The sequence below is a fragment of the Schistocerca serialis genome, chromosome 3, assembly GCF_023864345.2.
Source record: "Schistocerca serialis cubense isolate TAMUIC-IGC-003099 chromosome 3, iqSchSeri2.2, whole genome shotgun sequence".
NCBI classification, from domain to species: Eukaryota; Metazoa; Arthropoda; class Insecta; order Orthoptera; family Acrididae; genus Schistocerca; species Schistocerca serialis.
Genome location: NC_064640.1, coordinates 778,446,912 through 778,465,393, shown reverse-complemented (window position 1 = coordinate 778,465,393; position 18,482 = coordinate 778,446,912). Strand labels below are relative to the sequence as shown.

The following is an 18,482-nucleotide window of genomic DNA, read 5'->3' as shown; positions in this document are numbered from 1 at the left end:
GAAAACCATGGCCGTGGTAACAAATTCGTAGCTACTTGCAGCAGTGGCGGACTCTATACCGCATATTCGGTTTTTGGGAAATATACTGTGACACGAATTCATCTTCCGTCACTGTTAAATCAACAGAAATTGTTGTGGAGATGCGCCTGCCTGGCTTGTCGTTCTTATTGGAGTTTTTCGTTTTCCTTGGAAACGGGAGGCCGAGACAAATGTGAATATTCTGCGGCTGGAAATATCGTATATGCCATTCTTCCAAATTCACTGTCACGTGCTTTGGTGCAAAATATGGACAGGAAAGTTCTTTCGACTGAACGAACCGAAATAACAGTTGTAACAACAACAAACCAGTAAGATTGGTTGGTTTGGGGGGAGGGGACCAAACAGCGAGATCATCGGTCCCATCGGATTAGGGAACGAAGGGGAAGGAAGTCAGCCGTGCCTTTCAAAGCAACCACCCTAACGTTTGCCTGAAGCAATTTAGGGAGATCACTTAAATCCTAAAAAAAATGGTTCAAATGGCTCTGAGCACTATGGGACTTAACATCTGTGGTCACCAGTCCCCTAGAACCTAGAACTACTTAAACCTAACTAAGCTAAGGACATCACACACATCCATGCCCTAGGCAGGATTCGAACCTGCGACCGTAGCAGTCCCCTGGTTCCGGACTTAGCGCCTAGAACCGCAAGACCACCGCGGCCGGCACGGAAATCCTAAATCAGGATGGCTGGACGCGGGTTTGAACCGTCGTCCTCCCGAATGCGAGTAGAGTTGCGCTACCCACTCCGCCACCTCGCTCGTAACCAATAAGGTACGGTATTAAGTTTCTTGCATTACGGAAGAAGGTTGGAGATTAAAAAAAGTAAATATAAATAGACTCATCGTTCAGTTAGCGAGATACAAATGTTTTCTTAGCACACTGTTACTCAAATCCCTTCTGCAATTTGCACAGGGAAAAGAAAGATAGCTGAAGTGATACTCATCGGTAGTCCAAAGAGGTCTGAACCAGTAATTATTCTTGCCTTACGTCACGCGACGAGGATGGCGCCAAGGAGCGCCAAGGAGCAAACGCGACACTGCTTCTCTAGCTCTTGCCACTGCTCTGGTAATAGTTAACGCAGACAGTTCGCAACACTAAGTACGCAATCTTTGAAATTTGAGCGTGGAATTACCTACCTAGTGTCGAAAAATTAAATTTACGATCTAGATCTCATATAAACGCTATGACTATTGAGATTACTTCGTCAGTACGGAAACAAGATATTACGAGAATTAATCAGAACCACTCAGCACCAGTGCCAAAAGTGAGTGAGCCTTCACGAGGTGTCGAACATCGCCAGGAATACTGCCAAGTCTCAACAGGACTTCCAATATGCCAAACTTCGTGGACAGCCCCTATACGCATCCTGCCTCAGTCAGGCCCGAGTGGAACTGCGCTACCAGAAGTCGGTCTAACGGACGGCTTTAAACCGACAGCAAATTATACCACTGAAAAATACAAATCAGAAGCACACTTATGCTGTTGGGCCTGCGGCGAAAGCTTATTTTAAACAAACTAAAACTGTGTGCAAAACCTATTTTTCTAAAATGTCAAGAAAGTGTACGATTCTACGCACTGTTGACCTCGAACGGATTGCCTCTACCTCAGGTCTTCTGTAACACGCAAACAGAATAAGTGAATGCCAGCAAAATGAGGAGATACTATGGGAAATAAACTTATTCGCTGATTTCACGGAGAAGTAAATCAGATTGTGGACTCGGTGGAAAAGCTGAATGTATGACTACTGAAGCAGATACAAAATAGAAGAAATAGGCAAATGCGCAGTTGTGCACTTTCAAACGGTTTTCACTTCCAGGTCTACGATAGTTCGTGCAGATTAACATGCTTGCTCACTGCTCCCGTGTTTTATCACGTCTTATCTGATACTGAGCTGATGAATTAAATACAGTTTCGTATCACTGATAAATGTTTCGAATCTGTTCAGAGACCTTCATTTGTTTTCATTGTGACGTAACTCGGTATCTGATATTCACGAAGCAGACGACAATGGCTACCCCTGCGAGGATGGCAGGAGATATATGAAGTGTAGCGTTAAGATTTGTCAGTTGTTTGTGACAGTTAGCAGCTCAATTAAAGTAGTAGATAAAGTAAGTGATAAGTCAAAGCTTTGTAGGAAAAACTGGAAGTGATTTCGAAACCAGCTACCGTTTTAGAAACTGAGCATTTTACGACTATGTAAAGTAGACTGCAGTAAACACTCTCTCACTGACATAATAATAGCTGAGGTAAAAAGCTCGTAGAGTGAAAGATGAGATTAGTGTTAGCTTATTCATGAAACGGCTTTCAAATGGCTCTGAGCACTATGCGACTCAACTTCTGAGGTCATTAGTCGCCTAGAACTCAGAACTAATTAAACCTAACTAACCTAAGGACATCACACACATCCATGCCCGAGGCAGGATTCGAACCTGCGACCGTAGCGGTCGCTCGGCTCCAGACTGTAGCGCCCAGAACCGCACGGCCACTCCGGCCGGCAAACGGCTTTCAGAATGAAAAAGTTTACTTTAGTGACTGAATGTGATATCTTAAGTGGGATCATTCGGAATATTCCTTCAAGGTGACATGAAAAAGTCAAGAGAATTTAGCCGGATCAATCAGTCCCACACCCGCAAAAACTCTGTGTTGACAAAAGAGTTTCCAAACAATTCCGACAACGTAGCGAAGTCTTGAATAAGCTATTGGCAAGAAGAAAGTGATTACGTAGTGATTTATGGTTATGGGACTGATTGATCCGGCTAAATTCTCTTGATGTTTTCTTGTCGTCTTGATGGAATATTCCGAATGATTCCCACTTAAGATATCACATTAAGTCAATAAAGTAAACTTATACTTCTGAAAGACGTTTCATGAACAAGCTACCACTAATCTCATCTTTCACTCTACGAGCTCTTTACCTCAGCTATTATTATGTCAGTGAGAGAGTGTTTAGTGCAGTCTAGTCTACATAGTCGCAAAATGCTCAGTTTCTAAAACGGTAGCTGGTTTCGAAATCACTTCCAATTTTTTCTACAAAGCTTTGACTTACCACCTCCTTTACCTACTACTTTAATTGAGCTGCTAACTGTCACAAGTAATTGACAAATCTTAACGCTATACTTCATATTCCTCCTGGCATCCTCGCAGGAGTAGCCATAGTCGCCTGCTTCGCGAATATCAGATATCGAGTTACGTCACAATGAAAACAAATGAAGGTCTCTGAACAGATTCGAAACATTTATCACTGATACGAAACTGTATTTAATTCATCAGCTCAGTATCAGATAAGGCGTGATAAAGCACGGCAGCAGTGAGCAAGCCTGTTAATAGACACGAACTATCGTAGACCTCAAGGTGAAAATCGTTTGAAAGTGCACAGCTGCGCATTTGCCTATTTCTTCTATTTTGTGTCTACTTCAATAGTCATACATTCAGTTTTTCCCGCCAAGTCCAAAATTTGATTTACTTCTCTTTGGAATCAGTGTATCAGTTTATTTTCCATAGTATCTCCTCATTTTGCTGGAATTCATGATATTCTAGTAGAGTGTGACACAACACCTGACGTAGAGACAGTCCATTCGAGGTCAACAGTGCGTAGAATCTTACACTTTTTTGACATTTTGTAAAAATAGGTTTTGCGCACAGTTTTAGTTTGTTTAAAATAAGCTTTCGCCCGCGACCCAACAGGATAAGTGTGCTTCTGATTTGTATTTTTCAGTGGTATAATTTGCTGTCGGTTTAAAGCCATCCGTTAGACCGACTTCTGGTAGCGCAGTTCCACTCGGGGCTGGCTGGGGCAGGATGCGTATAGCAGCTGTCCACGAAGTTTGGCATATTGCTAGTCTTGTTGAGACTTGGCCGTATTCCTGGCGATGTTCGACACCTCATGAAGGTTCATTCACTTTTGGCACTGGTGCTGAGTGGTTCTGATTAATTCTCGTAATATCTTGTTTCCGTACTGACGAAGTAATCACAATAGTCATAGCGTTTATATGAGATCTAGATCGTAAATTTAATTTTTCGACACTAGGTAGGTAATTCCACTCTTAAATTTCAAAGATTGCGTACTTAGTGTTGTGAACTGTCTGCGTTAACTACAACCAGAGCAGTGGCAAGAGCTAAGAGAAGCCGTGTCATGTTTTCTCCTTGGTGCCATCCTCGTCTCGTGATGTAAGGCAAGAATAGTCACTGGTTCGGACCTCGTTGGACTACCGATGTGTATCACTTCAGCTTTCTTTCTTTTCCCTGTGCAAATTGCAGAAGGGATTTGAGTAACAGTGTGCTAAGAAAACATTTGTATCTCGCTAACTGAACGATGAGTCTATTTATATTTACGTTCTTTAATCTCCAACCTTCTTCTGTAATGCAAGAGACTTAATACCGTACCTTATTGGTTACCGAGCGAGGTGGCGCATTGGGTAGCGCACTCTACTCGCATTCGGGAGGTCAATGGTTCAACCGGCCGCGGTGGTCTAGCGGTTCTAGGCGCTCAGTCCGGAGCCGCGAGACTGCTACGGTCGCAGGTTCGAATCCTGCCTCGGGCATGGATGTGTGTGATGTCCTTAGGTTAGTTAGGTTTAAGTAGTTCTAAGTTCTAGGGGACTGATGACCATAGATGTTAAGTCCCATAGTGCTCAGAGCCATTTGAACCATTTGGTCAATGGTTCAAGCCCGCGTCCGACCATCCTGATTTAGAATTTCCGTGACCTCACTAGATCGCTTCAGGCTAACGCTAGGATGGTTCCGTTGAAAGGGCACGGCTTAATTCCTTACTCATCGTTCCCTAATACGATGGGACCGATGACCTCGCTGTTTGGTCCCGTCCCACCAAACCATCCAACTTTGTTGGTTTGTTATTGTTACTGCTGTTATTTCTGTTCGTTCAGTCGAAAGAGCTTTCCTGTCACTGTTTTGCAGAATGGCATATACGATATTTCCAGTGGCAGAATATTCCCATTTACCTAGGCGTCCCGTTTCCAAGGCAACAGACAAACTCCAATAATAACGACCAGTCAGGCAGGCACACCTCCGCAATAGTCTCTGTTGATTTAACAGTGACGTCAGATGAATTCGTGTCACAGTATATTTCTCAAAAATCGAATATGCGGTATGGGTTCTGCCACTGCTGCAGGTAGCTCCGAATTTGTTACCACGGGCAGGATTTTACATTGGCTCAGTTATTGCTTTTAGTGTTGGATGAATGTGTTCGATAATTGGGTGACTGTGTTTGATCATTTTGTTCCGCTACTATTCGAATGAGCTATGGCAATGGATAAATTAGGGTTCGTTCGTGCGTTTATTTGCAGAGTAATGTAAGCTAACATGGAAATCCCGAATAATGAAGTTCTTGTTTCAACTGTGAGATTAGATTTCAAATACAATTCGTAAGGTTTCTGGGAACCTCCGTCCGCTTTACGCGCAGCAACCAACAGCACACAAAAACGTCTCTGGAAAATTCTCAGTGACGTGCTTTTGAATTCTTTTTCTCATTTAGAGACAAACAAAGAGGGAACATTACAGAAGCAGTGAGCAGGCTAGTAAGTATGCCCTATATGTATGGACCTCAGGGTGAAAAACAAAGGAAAGGTGGAGCTACACGTTGCCATTTAAGTCCAGTGTTTTTGTTAATGAACTAAATTTTCAGTATCTTCTCTTCTGAATCCCCAAATGAATTGATTTGATGCGTGGCCTCTAATAATTAGTTTAGTGCTTTTATTCTTGTGTCCAACCCCACTAACCTTCTTCTATATACTTGTCGTAGTCGTGATTTTCTATCTGTATTCGTATATGGTACACGACTGCACGTAGACACAGTCAATTTCGAGTTGAAAATCGTCTGATATCTTACTGTTTCCTGATGCATGGGGAAAAAACTGATTTGCAATTACTTTTTACTTCGCTGAAGGAAGTATACGTTACAACCATAAATGTAACTGTTGTATTCGTTTGTATTTGGGGAAGTAGTAATCTTGATGGAAAATTATGGCCCTCAATATTGCACATACCCTACGCTTTAATAACGGATACTATTATCACCGGCTTTGCTACTCCTGCGCTGGAATTACTTATCACCGTCGTTAACAGGCCTCTTCCACGCGGAAACTTCAAAAATAAGGAAGGCTAGATGAAATATAACTGAATGCGTGAAATGAAGATATCCTAAAATGCGACGTTAGAGAGAACCAGGAGATAATGCTGCATATAAACCAAACGCTCCCGCGCATCTCCTCTTAGAACGCGTATTATACAAGCACGACAAGCATTTCGCTACAGAGCTAACCCTAATACAGCTAAGACCTGGCAACATCGTTTCAACTATTTGAAAACCTTGTGGCAGAGGTTTTACTCCCGCGTGTGGTCCTGAATTGTTTCGCTACATTCACGTGGAATTCTCCTTCCACTTCGATGAATTATGCTCTGTAGTGCTCATGTAAGATAGAACACTGAGACGGAAAAATTATTTTTTGGACTTCAGGACGGCTGTACTTCACATAAGAAACAACAGTTCTTATCTTCAACGTTTCGGGATGACGCTCAGCGACCAATTTTGCAATGAGAGGGACGTGCTTATAGCATCTTCTCGTTAGCTCAGAGATTCCACACCTGTCGTGTGATGCAGGGGTGGCATGAGTTTTCAGATGTTATCCCAGTGCAGTCCAGTGCACTCTAGGTTTTTAATTTTTTGTTTTATTCAATGGGTCTGCAGACTGATGGAAGAAGTTCTTCAACACAATGTGAAGAAAACCTTTACACATGAAGTCTTCTCAGATTCTGGACTCGGTAAACTGTCTTAACAGACATAGATGTCTCATTTGTGAATACCAAGGTTCTTCACTATACAAACGTCTCTGAAGAACTTCAACTCGACCTTCAACGATACGAGTTTGAGTTCTGTTCGTCACGTAGAACCCATATGTCAGGGGAATATTTATGAAATGAATATAGTTCCCCTCTGTTTAAACAGAGTAATAGCAAATAGGTACCAATGTAAATGTTTGGTGACACCTGCGTCAGTAGTTTCGTTCCACTCTGGGTAGCTTCCAATATGGGCAATTTTGTTAGTTTAAATCTAACTGCATAACTTAAATATAACTTTCCATCGGTATTAAGTTTCCAGAATGAGATTTTCACTCTGCAGCGGAGTGTGGCTGATATGAAACTTCCTGGCAGATTAAAACTGTGCGCCGGACCGAGACTCGAACTCGGGTCTTTTGCCTTTCACGGACGAGTGCTCTACCAACTGTTTTTCTTATTTTTCTTTTTTTTTCATTTTGTTCGTTTTCGTTCGTTGATCGGAGTGGACGTCGTAAGACACCCGTTTAAGTTCGTTGTTGATCGATTAACTCAGTTTTTTTTTATTTTTATTACAGAGGGCAGCTAACCCTCTGACCGAACACGCTGAGCTACCGTGCCGGCGACCAACTGAGCTACCCAAGCACGACTCACGCCCCGTCCTCACAGCTTTACTTCTGCCAGTACCTCCTCTCCTACTTTCCAAACTTTACAGAAGCTCTCTTGCGAACCTTTCAGAACTAGTACTCCTGAAAGAAAGGATGTCGCGGAGACATGGCTTAGCCACAGCCTGGGGGATGTTTCCTGAATGAGATTTTCACTCTACAGCGGAGAGTGCGCTGATATGAAACTTCCTGGCAGATTAAAACTGTGCTAGTTCTGCAAGCTTCGCAGGAGAGCTTCTGTAAAGTTTGGAAGGTAGGAGACAAGGTACTGGCAGAAGTAAAGCTGTGAGGACGCTGCGTGAGTCGTGCTTGGGTAGCTCAGCTGGTAGAGCACTTGCCCGCTAAAGGCAAAGGTCCCGAGTTCGAGTCTCGGTCCGGCGCACAGTTCTAATCTGCCAGGAAGTTTCAGTATTAAGTTCTCCATGAAGCCATTCGTGAGCATCAAAATGTTCTATGTGCCTGCGTCACTAAAGCGCATGCACTGCAAGGTATTCATATATTTTAGCTTTTACATTTACCGTAAGAAATCTAAAACGAGATGAAAACTCATCAGAGTGCAGTTACTCGCTGTGGCTTGACAGGAATATACGAATTCCTGTTTAAAAATTGCTCCAAGCACTGCATCTGAAACAAAATCAAACAGTATGTAAAGCACTAATAATAACAGTGAACACCTTAATAAGATATTTTGATTTAATGAAAAAATGTAATTTATTCTCAGCCGTACTCATGTCTTGCATATTAGTGTAATACGACACTCATCGTATATTGACGGGTCATTTGCCTCCGTTGCTATCGAGCGTGAAATGCGAATGATAGACATTTTTGTGGAGAATCACACAACAACAGTAAAACATTTTATGCTCTTCAAACCGATGATCGCCGGCCGGAGTGGCCGAGCGGTTCTAGGCGCTACAGTCTGGAACCGCGCGACCGATACGGTCGAAGGTTCGAATGCTGCCTCGGGAATGGGTGTGTGTGATGTCTTTAGGTTAGTTAGGTTTAAGTAGTTCTTAGTTCTAGGGGACTGAGGACCTCAGAAGTTAAGTCCCACAGTGCTCAGAGCCAAGCCGATGATCGGTATCTGACGCTTTCGGCGAAGGTTTATGGAGAGCAGGAGCGCCGCAGCGGCCGCTACCGGGTGCGAGCAAGTGGGCCCCGGAGAGCGCTAGTGTGTGCCGCGTTCATAGGCACACCGTCCGAGAAGAAATCCTTCGTAAAAATGTTATTGGACGCAACCGTTATTACCAGTGTGTCAAAAAGTGGAATCACTATAGCTGTGCTACTATTACACTCAGGACTTCAGCATTCAGACAAAGGGCGCTAGAAACATTTTGAAAACTATTGGGTTCGAAACCGAGATGTTGCACTCTGAGGACACGCTGTTTACCGCTTTTTGTCTTCTCATTGTCTTTGTTATTGTTCTCGTCATGTGACCTACGTTTACGTCACATGATATCCCTTCAATTTCATCACTAAATACCTTATACAGGTTTTTTTATTATTATTACAGAGTACACCTAGTCCTCTGACCAAACACGCTGTGCTACAGTGCCGGCAATTTAGACCATGGGCATGTACATAGCGTAACGTCTCGAATAGTAGACAAGACCTCCTCCAGGAACTGCCGCAGCCTACAGTGTTGCCAGCCGGCAGGGGTGGCCGATCGGTTCTAGGCGCAACAGTCTGGAACCGCGCGAACGCTACAGACGCAGGTTCGAATCCTGCCTCGGGCATGGGTGTGTTTGATGTCCTTAGGGTAGTTAGGTTTAAGTAGTTCTAAGTTCTAGGGGACTGATGACCTCAGAAGTTAAGTACCAAAGTGGTTCAAATGGTTCAAATGGCTCTGAGCACTGTTCGACTTAGCTTCTGAGGTCATCAGTAGCCAAAACTTAGAACTAATTAAACCTAACTAACCTAAGGACATCACACACATACACGCCCGAGGCAGGATTCGAACCTGCGACCGTAGCGGTCGCTCTGTTCCAGACTGTAGCGCTTAGAACCGCACGGCCACTCCGGCTGGCTAAGTCCCATAGTGCTCAGAGCCATTTTTATAGTGTTGCCATGTTGTTTGTCCCACGTCACGATCGTCGCGGTTTTGGACGCAGCTGCAGCGGGCTGCCGGCCAGGTTTTATGTCAAAGAGTGTATAGAGGAACGAATTTTGATGCGCTCTTCTCCAGATGAGAATTCTTGTTCTCTCTCGACGAGATAAGGATAGGCTTCAACCTTTTTGATCTAATTCTTTAGCTGAGGACGTAACTGGGCATCCTAGGTTTGCACTAGAGGAGTGCGTTTGAGGGGGGATTCGAGTGTAAGTCAATCAGTTCCGCACTGATTTTTTCTGCTGCTGTCCTCTTATTTTCCATCAAAATACGCTTCAGTTACCGTCTGTCAAGATCTCTCATTACTCACTTTCGTACGATTTGTGGTTCAGCGTGTGATGTTTCTCCGTTTCCCCTGTATGATGCGATATAACTCTTCGATACGGTGCCTCTTGAAACACCAACAGCCGGCCGAAGTGGCCGTGCGGTTAAAGGCGCTGCAGTCTGGAACCGCAAGAACGCTACGGTCGCAGGTTCGAATCCTGCCTCGGGCATGGATGTTTATGATGTCCTTAGGTTAGTTAGGTTTAACTAGTTCTAAGTTCTAGGGGACTAATGACCTCAGCAGTTGAGTCCCATAGTGCTCAGAGCCATTTGAACCAAACACCAACAACTTCGGCTACCCTGATTGCAAAACACCCAACATACGAGCAACAACGATTTTCCCACGTTCGAATTCACTTAACTGCGACTTAATGCACACAAATCTACACAGAATTCTGCTGGGTGTGTTCCTCTATCTGTCTTCCTCTACAGTTTTTATCTTCTACAGCTCCGTCTAGTACCACAGAAGTCTTAACGCATTTCCAATGATCCTATGTCTTCTTCTTGTCAGTGTTTTCCACAATATTCAATTCCTCGTCAATTCCGTGGAGAGTCTCCACATTTCAATTATCTGCTGGGCGTGTTCCTCTATCCTTTCTCTACAGTTCTTATCTTCTACAGCTCCGTCTAGTACCACAGAAGTCTTAACGCATTTCCAACAATCCTTTGTCTTCTTCTTGTCGGAGTTTTCCAAAATATTCAATTCCTCGTCAGTTCCGCGGAGAGTCTCCACATTTCTTATCTTATCAGTCCACCTAATTTCCAACATTCGTCTGTAGCACTACATTTTAAATGATTCGATTCTCTTCTGTTCCGGTTTCCCCACAATCCATGTTTCATTATGTGCTCTAAACATATATCTCATAAATTTCTTTCTCAAATTAAGGCCTATGTTCGATGCTAGTAGACTTCTCTCAGCGAGGCATGCCCTATTTACTTGTGCTATTCTGCTTTTTACATCCTTCTAGCCGCGCGGGATTAGCCGAGCGGTCTGAGGGGCTCCAGTCATGGACCGTGCGGCTGGCCCCGGCAGAGGTTCGAGTCCTCCCTCGGGCATGTGTGTGTGTTTGTCCTAAGGATAATTTAGATTAAGTAGTGTGTAAGCTTAGGGACTGATGACCTTTGCAGTTAAGTTCCATAAGATTTCACACACATTTGAACATTATCCGTCTTGCTCCATCCGACATGGGTTATTTTGCAGCCTGGTTAGCAGAATGGCTTAATTTCATTTATTTCGTGATCAACAATTCTGATATTAAGTTTCTCGCTGTTCTTCTCATATCTGCCAATCTTATTACATTCGTCTTTCTTCGATTTATTCTCAATCCACATTCGGTACTCATTAGACTGTTCATTGAACTCAACAGATCCTGTAATTCTTTTTCACCTTCGTTGAGGACAACAATGACATCAGGGAATCTTTATCATCGATATCCTGTCACCTTCAATTTTAGTCCCTCTCTTGAACCTTTGTTTCACTTACGTGATTTGCTTCTTCGAGTGGCCGAGCGGTTCTATACGCTTCAGTCTGGAACCGCGCAACTTCTACGGTCGCAGTTTCGAATCCTGCCTCGGGCATGAATGTGTATGATGTCCTTAGGTTAGTTAGGTTTAAGTAGTTCTCAGTTCTAAGGGACTGATGACCTCAGATGTTAAGTGCCATAGTGCTCAGAGCCATTTGAACCATTTTTGCTTCTTCGATGTGTAGACTGAACGGTAGTGGCGATGACTGCATCCCTGTCTTATATCTTTTCTAATACGAGCACTTCGTTCTTGGTCTTCCAGTTTTATTGTTCCATCTTGGTTCACGTACATATCGTATATTACCCGTTTTCCCTAAGCTTACCTCTGTTTTTCTCAGAATTTCGAATACGTTGCAGCATTTTGCATTTTCGAGTGCCTTTGCAAGATCTTATTATTCTTCAGTCTTGCTTCCATTATCAACCTCAACGTCAGAACTACCTTTCTAGTGCCTTTAGCTTTCTTAAAGCAAAACTGATCGCCATCTAACAGATCCTCAATTTTCTTTTCCATTCTTCTGTACATTATTCTTGTCAGCAAGTTGGATGCATGAGCCGTTGAGCTGACTGTACGATAATTCTCGCACTTGTCGGCTTTTGCTGTCTTCAGAATGGCGTGGATGATGTTTCTCCGAAAGTCTGATGGTATACCACCAGTCTCATATATTCTACACACCAACGTGAATAGTCGTTCAGTTTTCGCTTCCCCCGATGATTTTAGAGGTTCCAACGGAATGTTAGGTACCTCTGGTGCCTTATTTGATCTTAAACGTCAATCTTTGGTTTTCTTGCTGCAGACATCATACCATCACCTAAAACAGTCAGTGAATATTTTTTTAAAAAATATATTGAGCTGTGCGTTTCGCATATACTTTTCAATCTAGGCATTTTCGTGGTTATAAAAACAGAAATAAAATGCGCAACACAATTAAGGGATCACTTCTTCGGATCCTCGTAATTTTCTCCAGCTGCGACGCATAGGTTTGAAATTTCGCTCGAAGGTGCCTGCAACATTCCTCTGTAGCGACGCAAAAGACGTAACCCTCGAGGCGGCGACGCTTCAAACACTAACGTATCGATCCGTGGGAGAAGAAGGCCAGAGTTCAGAAGTTTATGAGATTTGTAGGGTGGATTATTAATGTCACACTGGCACCAAATTTCCCCATAATTTTTCGCAATGCCCCCGTGAACGTGTAGCACGATGGGAATGTCGTCACGCCCCTTCTTCAGAACATTTCACCCCTTCTTTGACTCCACCGCGACTGGGATAGAAAAGTAGCGCCCTGCGTTGAGACCGAGCGAGGTGGCGCAGTGGTTAGCACACTGGACTCGCATTCGGGAGGACGACGGTTCAATCCCGTCTCTGGCCATCCTGATTTAGGTTTTCCGTGATTTCCCTAAATCGCTTCAGGCAAATGCCGGGATGGTTCCTTTGAAAGGGCACGGCCGATTTCCTTCCCCATCCTTCCCTAACACGAGCTTGCGCTCCGTCTCTAATGACCTCGTTGTCGACGGGACGTTAAACACTAATATCCTCCTCCTCCTGCGTTGAGATAATTCGGATTTCATACAGGTGACAGCCGAAAATATTTCAGACACACCATCTCTCAGAATCGATACGAAATATTTTCAGGGAGTGGCATAAACGGCGTCAATGAGAACAACTTTGCTTCGGGCGTTGATTCCTGCACATACTGCGGTCGAAAACTTGAGTTCGCAATGCGATGAGTAACAGGACAAAGGTCTTGGCAACTTTTGACTCTGCTGACACCAGCCGGACGATCCAGCTCTTCTCTAGGGACATCGTGGGCCAGCAACCCCACTCAACGTGATCGCACCTATTTGAAATGCAGTGCGACCACAAATTTTGCTCTGGTGTGCAGGGTGGAAACACTATGGAGCGTTAAAACTATTCGACTAAATTTGAATGTAATCCCAAGCAGCAGCAAAGGATGCTAATGCTTTCACAGCGCTCATATTTCGTGCCCTCCTGCGCTGTTATCATGGGGGGTTGGGGTTTGTACATTCACACATGTGTGAATAAAACGGTGAAGCATCTCTCTAAGACCACCTCGTTCGGCAGCACGTTCAGTGCCACCCGCCCTTCCTTGTAGAGCATTCGAAAAATCTACCTGTAAAGAGACAAGCCATGATGTAGTCCTAGGTGCCTGCAGGCAGGCAACGCCCTGCCATCCCTTCGACCCTGCCAGCCCGCTGGCAAGTGCTAGAGTAGTATGATGCAGGCGTCTAGGACTCCGTCACGGCTTGTCTCTGCACAGGTAGATTTCTCAATCGCTCACCAAAAGAGGGCGGGTGGCACCAGGGGTGTTGCCTAACTGGATGGCCTTAGAGGGACAGTTTGACGTTTTATTCACGCATCTGTCAATATTGCTTTCCCTCCTCCCCATGATCACGCCAATGGGAGTGAAAGAGGAGGGCTGAAAAGCATAAGCATCGTTTGCTGCTTTGGATCAGATTCAAATTTCTTCGAATAGTTTTAGACGGTCCTTAGTGGTTCCACCCTGCACACCAGAGCAAAAATTGCGGCCGAACTGCACTTCAAAGGGCTGCAACCAAGTTCTTTGGGGTTTCTGGCTAACAATGTCCTTAGAAAAGGCTTGAAACGTTCGGCCGGTGCCAGCAGTGTGAAAAGTTGTCAAGAACGTCATCTTGTTACTCATAGCACAGCGAACTGTCGTTTTCTACCACGATGCGTGTGGGAATTAACGCCCCAAAGACAGGGGTGGTTTCATAGACGCCTTTTAAGTCATCCCCTGAGGTTTATTCATGTTGATCCTGAGCGGCGGTGTTTCTGAAATGTTTTCTTCGGTCACCCGTATGAAATCAGTGTGATTTCAACGCCGGGCATCGCGGTTCTAACCGACCGCAGAGGAGTCAATAAAGAGGGGTTCAAATGTGCAGAAGAAAGAGTGTGTCGACCTCCCCATCGTGTGACACGCCCACGGGGCGTTGGGAAGAATTAATGGTGAAACTTAGTGCCAATGTGACATCATTAACCCACCTTACTACTCACATGAACTTCTGAGCTCTGGACTTCTTTTCGCATGTATCGATACGTTGCCCTTTTGAAGCTTCTCCGTCCCGTAGTTGACGTCAGAAGGCACCACGCTTTTCCACCACTACAGAGGAATGTTGCAGACCCTTTGAGCCAAATTTCAAACTGACTTTTCGCAGTGGGAGACAGTTAAGGGGTTTCGAAAAGTACTCCTTTAGTTGTGTTGTGCAATTGAGGCCTGTTTTTTAGACTCATGTAAATGACTAGATGAAACAGTATGTGTGAAACGCACAGTTTAATAAATTTAAATAAATTATTCACTCACTGAAATGTTTTAAGTAATGGTATGATGTTTGCAGTAAGAAAAACAATAATCCAACCTCCAAGTGACGCCGATCTTATTAGAGATTAGCTCTAAGTGTAGCTTGGTTCACATATGGTAGAGATTGGTTCCATTCACAGCCTGCTATGCCTTCAGACGTGTTTCATTACAATATCAAAGACATGTGCATCGTAATGTGATATATGGTAATTGAAACAGTTTTTCTGTGTTCGGATTGAAGCATCAAGCAACGGTGATTCTCCGAAAAAAATAAATAGCGATCTTGTGGCACACTTAAAATAACATCCCATTGTATGGAAAGAGTCGACGAAGAAATGCGCGAATCGTTACAGCTTTAAAGGTGCACATGACCACATCCGGTGTTAACTTTAATTGTATCATTTTTGGTGATAGGCTGCGCAGTATTATAGAATTAAATGAAAATTATAAATCAGAAACCGTAGCTTCGATCGACTAGACTCTTTCACCGTCTGATGCGGCCTAATACCGAAATGATTTTATTCAACATATCATTTCCATTTAGTTACAGCAAGAAGTTACCGAAAACGTTCTACAGATAGGGGTGTGTAACTTCAGCCGTAGCGTACCTTATGTGAGAAAGAGAAAGACAGAGTCGATCACGGGAAGTAGTTTTTCCTCAGATCTCGAGTATTCAAATTCGAATCTGAGCCTAGGAACGTATTACTTCGTCTCTGGTAAATCTCCCACACTGAAAATGTGTGTGCAACGAGAGAAATGCAGGCAAAAGACCTTGGAATGACATTTATCAACATGATAAAACTAAATGAAGTGAGAATCTTACAATTACGTGTCGTCTTCCATACGACACACACCGGCATGCGAAGCACAAATGCAAGTGAACCAGCTGTTCCACGCTACCTATCCGTGGATAGGACAAATGCGAAACAGAAGGAAGATTAAAGTTTAATGTTACGTCGATGACGGTGTCATAAGAGACAAGGAATAAGATTGGTCTGGATGAGAATATGGCAGAAAATTTTTCGTGGCCATTTCAATGGAAGTACATGGCGCTAGTCTTAAGTGATTCAGGGAAACAACATGTAAAAGAATTCTGGAAGACCAGCCGGCTATTTCAGTCCCGTCTATCTCATATGCGAGTCTGGATTTTTAATGGAGTGAAGGGTGAATTCTACGATGAAATAACACATTGAAGTGATAGTTTATGACATTTCCCGCAGCCTTTTGTTTTAAATGCTGAATTCAAGATAATTCTTGGGCGGTTGTCAACAAAAGATGTTTCGAAATTTATTATGTCGTATTCTCGTTCAATGATGACAAAATTTCTTACTTCTTTACACGTCTTGTTGATGGCAAGGTTAACTGATTCATAGTAACTGTGACAGAGCAGTGAATTCGCTACAGATTCTCGGCGGTGGAGTGGAAATCAGAAGGAAAGGAGCGCAGCTTTTATTAATGAATAGATTGCAGAGAGGATTGCGCGGTTGAGGACCAAACTCGACCGGCTTGTGTCACTACTTGGCAGATGGTTTGAAGTCCTGAAATGTGATATGCGTTATTCTTAATTTAACATGAGAGATCGACTGTGCACCAGCTGTATACGCGGATGAAGAAGTATTTCTGGCTTGGTTTTCCCTCCCGAATTGAACCAAAGGTGCAGACTTTTTCTTTTGTTGTCCGTAGACTACCTTCTTATAACTCCCGGTTTTTTTTCTTCAGATACGTTGTATATACAACCTACTTTACATCACGGCACTGTCACATACTCATTAAAATTTTATAGATAGTGACAACGACCGAGAAAGCCACCGCTTATAGAAGTGATAATTTTGACGATCTTTCGGAGCAGAAGTTAGCGTTGATTGATAGTAAACTCCTAAAAACTGGAGCAACAAACGACTTCTCCTGCACCCCGACGAGGGCTGTCATTCTGCAGTCTCGCCGATCTTAAACATAAATATTACGACTAATGGTCTTTCTTTGTAGTAAAGACAGGTAAACAGCGTGTTCATCAGAGTTACTGGCTGTCATCTGTGCCACACCTCGTATTCAAATTCTAATCTAATATCTAATTACTGCAAATCGCAGTCCGTAACCGGGCTGGAACTTCAGTTTTAATTGAAGATCATGAACTGTGATTTGTAGTAATTTCATACGGATATCAAGATGATTTATCACTGTGGTCAAAACCGATGATTCGAATAAATGTAGGGAGTGACTCAGAAGCTGCCCGTCTTACTTTATAAATTAAAAGTGGGCACGGCGTCCTCGGACGTTATATCTTCGGTTGTTTGTTTCACCCGTGGGAAAACTTTAATCGTTGATCCTGTAGGTCTGCTGTCCTTACAAGAGCGAACGTTGTACTAAGAACTAGAATTTGTATTGTGGTTCAAATGGCTCTGAGCACTATAGGACTTAACTTCTGAGGTCATCAGTCCCCTAGAACTTAGAACTACTTAAACCTAACTAACCTAAGGATATCACACACATCCATGCCCGATGCAGGATTCGAACTTGCGTCCGTAGCGGTCGCGCGGTTCGAGACGGTAGCGCCTAGAACCACTCGGCCACCCCTGCCGGCAATTTGTATTGTACTGAAGTGTCAAAGAATATCATAGTTGAATTATTCATAATGTACCACATAAAGATGTTGACTTCAGAAATGCACTGTAAACATTAAAAATGAAACCAACAGTGAGTGGTTATTGTGAGTTATTCATTTACGGGACGTTATAGTCCCAAGTTTTCAAGTTCAATAAAGTCACTGTTCACTCTACAGCTAAAATTTAATCGCCGGACCAGAAGCCGAAGTCCGTCCGCTTAGGAGGAGGCGCAGCATACTTCCCCTGGGCAGCAGTCCTGTAAAAAAATTAAGTGCGTAGGCGGAATCGGCACTTACCGTACGGTGACACATTCAACTGGGAATGGGTAGAAGTCGGCAGCCAAAGTGGAGATGGCAGGATCGACGTAGAGCGGCACCAGGAAGAGCAGGGCGCAGCCAGAGAAGACGAGTGCGGTAGACAGCACCCAGGTGCCGTACCACCATATGTGCTGGCGGCAGGTGCGGGTCGGGGGCGGCAGGGGGGGCCCTGCCAACGGCAGGGCCAATGTTCTGCGCGCCCGTCCCGCCAGCTCGCCGAGAAGCAACTCCGAGCTGCCGCGACTCCTCATGGCTCCGGCGCGCCAGCCCAACTGCCCCTCCACCGCGGACCCCCGGCGCCTGCGGCCCAGCGCGCCGAGCTGCGCATGCCTTACGCGCTCCATTCACAAACGCCGGCGCCCCTTCCCGACCCCTGACGCCTACATTCGCTGAAAGCCGAGGAAAAACGCTCGCCGCTTCGCTGAATGGCGTCCTCCGGTGCAATACTGCGCACTCGAGCCAACTCGCGCCGCATAAATGATCTTCGCGGACTCGCGCCGCCGGTGTGACGAGTCGAGGTGCTTTTCTGGCTAGTGTCGCCATTAATGTTAATTTTTAGCGCCTATTTGGCACGGGGAAAAGCAGTTACCGTACTAGGCTGCGACAGTTTCCGTTCGTATTACTCCTTTGAGATAGATGGGCGTACACGAAATCACGTAATGTATTTCAAATCCGTCCTCGCAACTGCTGAAAAATGTGTATTTACCGGGTGATCAAGAAGTCAGTATAAATTTGAAAACTTTATAAACCACGGAATAATTTAGATAGAGAGGTAAAAATT

General features: G+C 44.3%; 1 protein-coding gene across 1 annotated transcript in view; it reads right to left on the bottom strand.

The window, feature by feature from the left end:
- The window catches only part of LOC126471224 (protein tipE), a 526,467-nt gene extending 508,422 nt beyond the window's left edge, over positions 1 to 18,045 (bottom strand). The window contains exon 1 of the mRNA XM_050099348.1: positions 17,681 to 18,045. Coding sequence (XP_049955305.1) covers positions 17,681 to 18,045 — 365 coding nt within the window. The remainder of the gene's footprint in view (positions 1 to 17,680) is intronic.
- Positions 18,046 to 18,482: the final 437 nt, after the last annotated feature.